General features: G+C 41.5%; 1 protein-coding gene across 1 annotated transcript; it reads right to left on the bottom strand.

Annotated features, from left to right (window-relative positions):
• Positions 1-6990: 6990 nt before the first annotated feature.
• TACSTD2 (tumor associated calcium signal transducer 2) lies at positions 6991-7920 on the bottom strand. Its single transcript, XM_040073498.1, has one exon. It carries the CDS (start codon positions 7918-7920, stop codon positions 6991-6993), a length of 930 nt encoding a protein of 309 aa, XP_039929432.1.
• Between the last annotated feature and the right edge of the window lie 1759 nt (positions 7921-9679).

The following is a 9679-nucleotide window of genomic DNA, read 5'->3' as shown; positions in this document are numbered from 1 at the left end:
AAAATTCTCTTTTTGGGCACCTGAAATGGGAAGTGATTCCTGCTGCCAAAGGACTGGTGACAGTCCAGGGAGCAGTCAGACCTCTTACCATGACGAGAGCAGTCAGATCTCCTACCATGATAAGAGCAGAAGTGATGTTTTTCCCAAAGAAATGGCAAGCTGCTAACTTAATGCGTGGCTCTTGTCCTACTCCTCTGGCTGATAAGTGCGTCTTGAGCGACGTGATGTGAAAAACAGGTTATTTGCCGAGGGAGGGTGAGGCTGGGATGTGTGGTAATGACAGGGCAGCCCAGGCTGCACATAAGCCCTGGTGCCTTGAATGTAAACAGAGGCCCTGTTGTTGTGGAAGGTAAAGAAACACAAATCTTTGCCTTCCAGAGCCACATCCTCTCTGTATGAGCACAACTGAGTATTGTTCAGTTCCTTTTTTCCACCTTTTTTTTTATTACCATACCCCTGCTGTAACAGTTCTTAAGCGCTGATGTTCATTGCCAAGGGGAATACGTAGTGACCAATTGTTGCAGCCCAGGCCAAGAAGGAGCTTTATTTAGTGATAATCTTATAATTTCCTCTGACACAATTCCTTTAAGACCTGCCCAGGCTCCATTATCATAAGAAGCACGAAGAGTAAAATCTGTCAGTCAGTAACACAGCATTAATTTTTGTGACTGTCTGCTCCAGTCACAAAACCAGCTGAGCTGTAGCAGCAGAAAAACACTTTGTCTAACCCAATGCTTGTGTGCGTCCCAGCTGTCAGGAAATGAAGAGCTGAGATGCAAGCTCTCAATGTCCTTGCTAGATTTTGTATTTCCTTACTTTTCTTGTTTTCTCTATCTAGAATTCTTTATTCCTAAGCCTTGAGGCATTAACCCATTCCTAAGCCTTAAGCATTAAGGCTTTCTACCATTTCTTCTGTCATTTTTCCACCTCGGTGTCTCTACTTTTTATTGAGGTGGCTGAAAGCGTATTGGTTTGGGAGTTTTTCTTTGCATATTTCTTTTTGTAATTATTTGTTTCTCCAGTGCATTATTTAACTCTGTCTACATAGAGGATATAGGAGCTATTCCTGCATTCCTGACTTGGCTAAATTCTTCTTAAAATCAATGGAAGTTTTGAGTGTGCAAGGATAGGGCTAAAAGTTGTGTTCTACATTCTGCACTTCTAAAGTTTCCCCAAGAATCATCGCTTGCAATTGAAACATCAAAGCAGACAAGCGCAAATACAGCAGAGGTAATTATAGGATTTATCAAATACCAGCACTAAATATATCTCTAGATGAAAATCTGGTAAACAGTTGAGCAATTGGAAAGTTGTAGTGTTGTGTTTTTTGGTGGTTTTTTTTTTTCCCCTCTAAATAGATGTATAGTGGAAAAAACATTCTAACTTGTAATTTATACTGTTGCTTCTCTTGAATTTTAATGAAGACATGGGCATATTTTTTTTTTTCTTTGAGGAAATAAAATGGAATATTCTGTGACAAAGAGAGGTAGATTAAGATAGTTTTGTAGCTGAGTTTTTGCTTACAAGTCTCATCTCTTCTACAAAAAAATACTAATTCTCATTTCAGAAGAGAACCAGAAAGCAAATCTGAAAATTTTAAGAGTGCAGAAGACCTATTTAGAGGTCATTAGTGATTTCCTAAGTACAATTAAACAATTAACACCTTAACAGGTACAATTTTCCTGTGTGGGTGTGTCCATTAGTATTTGTATATCTCTTTATATAAAGTAATTGTTCTGAACTGAATGAAGTTTTGTATATGTACTAAATTACACAACCAAATGCCAAATCCAATAAAAGTAATGAAAAGTAGTTAAACTCTGAGTCTAAAAAGTGTTTTTCTGTGCTTCATATACAGATACTTCTCTATTTGGTACTAAAGTTTCTCTGCTACCAATTTTGATCATCACAAAAAGTTGTCAGTTAAAACATACAGTCTTCTGCTTCAAATCAAAAAGCTCAAAACTATAAAATACTAAAATATTTGGGTTTTATATAAATCCAAGGAAAACTTATTATTAATTGATAACATTGTAATTCAAGTTTCAGTGTGATTCACTTCTGCTCATGAATGCTGGGCTAAAATCTTGGCTGAAAAAATGCACCCCATCACCTTCTGCAAGTCAGAAATTGGATTTAATTCCACTTAGTCTGTTTGGCCATTTGAAATACCAGGAGTTGACGTTCATTTAAAAGATCAGACAATGCTTTTCATTAATATCAAGATTTTTTCCAAATGTTGTGCACTGGAATATCCTGCCTTGATCCACTAAGTGTGTTGTGTTATGTACTAACTGTCCTTTGCCCTCCCCTTCCCCACTGAGATACCAGTTGGAGGATTCTCTTTGAGAATTTAATAGATATTAACTCTTGCTGCGTATTATCTCTGTTGGTGATTTTTTTTTTAAAAAAAGTAGATTTAAAATCCAGAAAATGAAGTTACTGTACCCAACAGAAAGTTAACTGTAGAACTGTTCTTCTGAAAGTTGTCATAAAATTCAATGCCAAATTTAATTCCAAAACACGTTTGAAGAGACTTTAAATAAGTAGTTCCCTTTTCATTGCCTTCTAATTGTTCCAAGTAGCTTTTCTGGGTGTAACTATAGCAGCAAAAGTGCTGAGATTTCTCACTTCAAGCCTTACAAGGACAGGCATTTATCTCAAAAGATAAATTTATCTGAAAAGATAACTTTGTCTCAAAAGAACCACCTGGAAAAGGTTGGGTGCATATACCACGGGTACTGCTGTGCCCACACGTAAAAACCTCAGCGGAAAATTAGCAGTGCACATTTTCATAATTCAATCTTTCATTTAGATAATGCAAAGTCTGCCTAATTGTTTCTGTGGCGCTTGATTGGTGCTGGAGTGGGGCTGTAGGAGTGTGAGCCCTCAGGGGCCAGGGATCATCCTGCAAATGAGATGTGAATCTTGTCAGGCTGCCTGGCGTGGATGAAATTTTAACTAGGTAAAGCCTGGTACAAGAGATTTGGTTAGAACTGCTGAAAAATAATAGTAAAAGTTCTGGAAGCTCATTTTCCCTGCTTTGATAGCAATGATAATGGCTAAAGATTGATTTCAGCATTGACCAAAAAAAAAAAAAAAAAAAAAAAAGTAATTGCAGTATTTAAAACCCTGAGGCAGATCAGTGGAAATGCTGTGGAAAGGATAATTATACCTGCACGAGGAAGAAGATCTGTTTAATAGCATTAACTGGCCCAATTAGGTAGAAGTGGAGGAAGGGCCAATCTGTTACTTCTTTAACTGTTCACTGAAAAAGTGATTTCGATATTCAAGCAGGGAGAAATTGGTTTGGCTTTTTCCAGGGTGATTCCCCAAGGTTTAAACATTTTAAGGAATATTGACGGGATCTTGTCTCCAGTTGTCAGTAACATCTCAGAGGTGCAGGTGTTTCTTCACCATCCCAAGAAGAGAGACCTCGGTTTATTTACTTGGCAGTTGTTAAGATTTCATCAGTAACCTCATCTGGCATAATCCCTGCCTAAACATCCCTAAGAGATTATTCTCACCTTGGGGAAGATGGGACAAAAAGAAGATTCTTTGCTGTTCCACAACAGCAGCAGGTCTGAGGGTTTTGCCACTGATAAGAGCTAGAGGCTGCAGTGATGAGTAGAGAGGAGGATCTGCTGCCACGAGGATTCCCCAAAGGCTTCCCTGCTCTGACAAACAGTGATGTGTATGATTTTAAAGCTTGTGTGGAACACACAGGTGTGTGCACACACCAGCACCTACAAACTAACACGGGCATTTTGTGTCAAAGAATTCCAGGGTACACACTTGGAGATATAGGCAGACATGGATTTTACCAGGGGGAGTTGAGAGAACAGAGTTGAAGAGGGTTTTAATCCTTATCTTTCATTTCCGCACTGTAGTGCTGTCATTGCTTCTGGCACTGTCCTCAGATCGTGAGTGGTACAGAGGTTTTTCTTGAAAGCGAAGGCCAGAGCTCACTTTGAGCAGTTGCCCAGGGGTAGAGGCACTGTGTGCAAAGGGCAGCACTGGCCTCCTCAGAGTCGAAGTGTGGAGAGGGGATTTTATTTCTCTGCGTGTGTTTAATTCATGCTTTCCAAAGCAGCCAGTTGGAACTGCAGAACATAATTTAGGCAACAGCCAGCTCTGGCATTGTTATAGCAAGCACACCCCCCTTTATAATTCAAGTAGGCAACAGCACAAAGGCACCCTCTGCTATCACCCACAGGACCCAGAACCCACTGCAGAGAGCACAGGGCCTAATTACTTAAATAAAATGAGCAAACATTCCATTAAAACAGGATGATGTAATCAGGAAAAGGACAGGTAGAAATTGTAGAGTTAACAGCCTCAAAATCTGAATAATAAAAAGCATTTTCATTTTGCAAGATTTAAAGCTGAAAAAGGGCTCATTGTCTCTTTTTCAGTGAGAGCATCAGGAGTGGTAAGTAAGTCAAACAGGCAGAACGTGATGGGCTGTTACAGTAAAACACGTGATCTGCCACCTGCAGAAAAGATTTGGCATGAGAGGTGGCTGGAGAGAAATGAGTGCTCAGCAGGAGCAATGGGTCTGACTTATTCAAGTCCACACCCTACAGTAGCTCTACACAGATTTATTCAAGTACAATGATCTAGTCCAGGGTTCTCTGAGCCCCGCTCTTCAATTAATCTCATTCTATTGATTAACTGCAGATCCCTTATCCCTCCTATTAATCAGCCTAGTGCATTTCCAGACCCTGACCAGTGTGCAGTCCACTGGTGCTGAGGGACTAGCAAAGAAATAACCACCCACAGCTCATGGCTTTCACGGGGCAGTCCTTTAATGGATAATAAAAGTTTGAATGGCACCACAACAGCCTCGTTTCTACTTCTCTACAATCTCAGCTACTAAAAAGGAAAGCAGGAGCCAAGGAAAGATGCTGACTCTGTTACCTGTTAAGATTTTTTTTCAACAATTAGTCATTTTTGGCTCTGTTACTGAATGTTATGTCTAAATGATTATATTATAATCTAAAGCCTCATAATTCACCTTGATTTTTTTTTTTTTTTTTTTTTTTTTTTTTTTTTTTGCTATGATGGAAAAGAGAAAAATGCAAGGATTTTAAAAGACCGGTGAAAGCCACCATAGATCTCACAGAAAAGACCATACATCTCAAGACCCCTGATCGAAGGACAGCACCAGCCTCTCAAACACACGGCTGTGATCTGCTCTGCATAAGTTAAGAAATTGGTTAAGCAATGTACTTGGATGATTTTTATTCTCATCCTATATTTCTTCAGCCAAGGGCTTCTTAGTTCTAGATTTTTAATTTAGTCTGTTTTATAAATGTCTACTTGCAAAATTGTGTGGAGTTAGGCTAAAAGTTCTGAGTTTTCCTATGATGTGGAAAAATCCAGCCTAGATCTCAAATTCTCACTTCATCTCCTTTCAGACAAGTGAGTACTCCTGACTGCCAAACAACCAGCTTCGATGTGTTGCTGTAAGGCACACAATGAATTATAGACCCTACTCCAAAACTGTGAATGCATTAATGCTGCTGCTGCAATTGCATAAAGATCTTATTTTGGGAAAACGTGATGCATCTGCCCCAAACTACGTACCCAGAATTTTCCAGCAGGTAAGTGAACAAGTGTGAGGTCAAATGGAAATGGTGCTTGTTGAACCAAATATTATTATTCAACAGCGTCTATAAACAAAGGCAGGAACAGAATCAAAGCCTCTTCCCTTTTTTCCCTTTTTCATTCAGTAGAACTAGAGCTGTGTATTTAATGGATTGCATTGGAAGCAGCACATTCCTGCCTGTTGTTGGAATTACAGAGGAGCAACACTGAAACTGATTCAGAGAAGAAAAGAGCTGCTGGCCCTGGTGGCAACACCCGGGTGAAGCAGGTGCTGCTGAAGGGAGCAGATGAGAGTGATGGATTTAGACATCCATGTGTAGCACAGAGAATGGAATTGACAATATCCCAACATTCAACAACCAGCATTATTTTCTTTAAAACGTCCTTCACAGTGGGTATAACTCTCCAAACCAGGAATGCAGCCGAAGAGTAGGTAGCAAAGCAGTCCAGTTGTGTGTTGGCCAAATTCCAAGTTCAGTAATTACACTCTGCTCTTAAATTCTCCCTGCAGCTCAGCTGGAATAAAGCTCTTTTTCAGCCTGTCCCGGAGCATTGTGTAGTGTTTCTGTGAAGCTGTACAACACTGCAAAATATCTCGTCTCATTAAAATTGCCCAGGGAATTTAGGTAGACAGAAAGCTATTACCAGAGTTGGAATGTGGGCAGAACACCAAGGTTAACTTACACTTGCATGTGGATCAAGGGATCTTTGCTGACAAGGAGTGTCAGACCCTTATTAAGGAGCACAAGTGGGAATAGCTCACTGTGATGCCTGAATACAAACCTGGGAACTTGGGATCTCCGCACCTGGAATGTTTCCTAACAAATCTCTCTCTAAAAGCCTCTGATGTTACAGAGTATCTTATCATTACCTTATTTGCTTATTTGGCAATATTTATGAAATTATTTGCTGATTAAAAAAGTTCCAGAGACTTTTAAGACCCCATGAATTAGAACAATCTGCATTTTTAAAAAGACTACCAAGAGAAAAGTAGCAATATAACCCAAAAATGCTGAGGCAAGTTTTAATTTAGTAAGTAGATACACCAAGAACCCCACAGAGTATTTAAGTATTTAAGCTATCTGAGCCAGGCCTGCAGCAGGAGTGAAAGCATTCTGTATTATGTTAAACAGACAGCTGTAACAGTTTTCTTACCCTCCACAGCAGGAGTCATTTAAAATATTTAGATAACTGACTCCCAAATTCATTTGTACCCCCAAAATTTATTCTTACTAAACAAGAATAATTTAGAAGAGTCACTGAACAAATTCCCGTAGGAAGGAAAAAATTCCAAATCCATCACATATACCAGGTCTGTTCTTTGTACTTTGTGCCTTTTTTTTCCCCATTTCTTCCTTTAGTTTCCTTTCTTCGTTCATCTCAGGGCACTTCTAAGCTTGTGGCTTTAATTTCCCTCATTTCTTTACACTCGAATTTTTTGTATGTCCTTGTGCGCAGCCACCTGAGGATGAGCAGCGCGGCGATGCCAATGCCAGCAGTGAGGAGCACCACGGTGACCACAGCACTGATGCCAGCCGCCAGCTGCCTCATGCAGAACTCTGGGGCCTTTTCATCCACATAGTAAATCCAGAGCTTTTCAATAGCCAGAGCATCTCCATTGACTGAGACAGTTAATTTACTGTTGGAATGAAACACGGAGTCATTGTTCACATCTTTTTCAAAGTAATAGGCCGCATCAGCTATATCTACATCCCACCTGGGTTTCTCGTTCTGGTGCAGGCGGATTTGGATAAGCGGGGGGTCGTACTTGACGGCTGCGATGTACTTGGGGTGCAGCTTGTACCTGCTCTCAAACAGCTGCGTCAGGGCTCTCGTCACGTCGGCGACACGGAAGGCATTGGGTCTTCTCTTGTGTGTCAGCTCAATGTAGATCCACCGTGTCCGGACCAGCTCGCTGCAGCTCAGGCTCCTGCCTCCCTTCTCCGTCCTCCGCACGCCCGCCGTGTTCACACACCAGCAGGTGCTGGACTGATTGCACTGCTTGGCTTTGAAGGCACCACTGTCCTCGCAGTCGGGGTTGTAAATGCCATCGCTGTCTGACACCCCATGGGGAGGTCTCCAGAGGCGCTTCTCCTTCAGGGGCATCATTTCTGCCTTCATCAGGAAGCATTTAGAAGTCAGGGTTGAGCAGTCTATGGGGTGATCTGAACCTGCCAGACTGCAGGTGCAGTTCCCAGGGCCGTCCTGGGCACACACTGCCCACTTGTTGGTGGCACAGGTACAGCTGTCGTTGGCTGGTGAAGCGACTGCCAGAATCAAACCCAGCACAACCCCAAACAGAGGCTCCATAGCGCAGGAGAAAAGCACAGATAAAGTCCTGAGCGACAGCAGGCAGCATCCAAAACTTTAATCCACTGATGGAGGCTGCTCAATCCTACACACTGGCGTGCTGCTCCCTTTATTGATTCAAATCAGACCCACCAAACAGGTTCTTCTTCCAAAACAACTTCTGGCATCTCCTTCCCAAATCCCAGTCAACAGCTTCCCAACTCCCTGTTACTTCTCAGGGAGTGGCACCTGCCTCCAGCCGCCTCCCTCGCTCCTGCTTGATGAGGAAACAACAGGGAAGAGAGAGCAGCCAGGCTCCTGCCGTGGGCTTCCGTTATGGGTTAAAGACAACGAGCTGGCCCTTCTCCTTCTTTAGGCTTTCTCTGGACTGCATGCAAATGGCTGTTTAAGGAGTTTCTTCCACTTCTGGAGGAAATCCTTCTCCTCCACTTCCATCATGGTTGTTCCTGCATCTTTCCCTGCACAGCATCTCTATCATTCCACTGTCTAGGTTCTTATCAGTTATGGACTTTCTACTTTCATAGCTTTATTAAATAAAGCCTTTGGGAGTTTGATGGTTGCTGCCTAGAGCAGATGCTGTTTCAAGAGGAACCACAGCTGACCAGGTTGATGGCTGCTCTCCTGCAGAGAGCAGCCCCATTTTTCAGCACGGAAAGCTTCTCTCCCACCTTTCCTTTGGCACATGCTTATCCCAAGGCAGCACTAGGAATACTGATTTTCACGCTTATGTTTCCCTTACAAAGTTGTTTGTTATTTCTGAAGAATTTTTTTCAATCTGAACTTTAATAACGCCTTACACAGAGCACTCCAGTGGCTCCCAAGTCTCCCAGTGCTCTACAAACCTGTCTTACCATTTCCACGCGCTTTGGCAGCAGCTGACAAAGATTTTCCAGTTTGCATGAAGTCAGTCCCACTCATTTGATTTGTCAAACCCTGTCAGACTCTTCATAGCTCATTATTTTGAGAGCAGTAATGACCACAGAGCAGTGGACTGCACTCCCAGCCACGTGCCTTGCAGTCAGCTCCTCCCTGGGAGCTGCTTACCCCAGCACTGCCCCACTTCCAGTCCATGCCAGCTCCTGCAGTCGTGGCTCTGTGTGCACACGGGGAAGGACCAGGACTCAGAACTCAGGATAGGTGTGAAATCAGAGCTCCACACGGAAATGGGATGTAAATACCCTCTGCCAAAGCGGGACACAATCTGGATATTGCTTCAGGTAATAATAACTGTAGTTACCTTTCTTGGAAAATAATTGAGATCTACAGCTAAAACTATTATTAAAACTGCCAGGTAAGTCAATTTGTCATGTTGATGATTCTATAATAATTTAGCAACTCTTTTCCCATTTCTAAGTCATTCATTTACCCACACTACAATAATGTCCCTTTTTTTTTTTAATTTTCACATCCCTCCTTCAAAGTCAAAATCCATTTAACTATCACCTACCTCCTCATATCTTGTCTATATTTTATTTCATGTTATTTAATGACAAATGTGAAATATAGTTCAAAATAAAAGTGCACTTCATCACCGACTTTTTCTTTTACTGGTGGATTTTCCCCTCTGTAAACTTCAAAGACAAGTTTTTCCAACTAGCTATATATTTATATATATTAAAAAACATGCTTCTATGACACCAAAAAAAGTACTATTTCTTTTAATCCATGCTAAGCAGGAACAGTACTGGAAGAGTTAATTATTTACAACAGCAGGCTGTAAAAGGAAAAATCCTGTAGGAAATGTGGAGCGCATTATTTC

Source organism: Hirundo rustica, chromosome 9 (assembly GCF_015227805.2).
Source record: "Hirundo rustica isolate bHirRus1 chromosome 9, bHirRus1.pri.v3, whole genome shotgun sequence".
NCBI classification, from domain to species: domain Eukaryota; kingdom Metazoa; phylum Chordata; class Aves; order Passeriformes; family Hirundinidae; genus Hirundo; species Hirundo rustica.
This window is presented reverse-complemented; position numbering and strand designations above follow the sequence as displayed.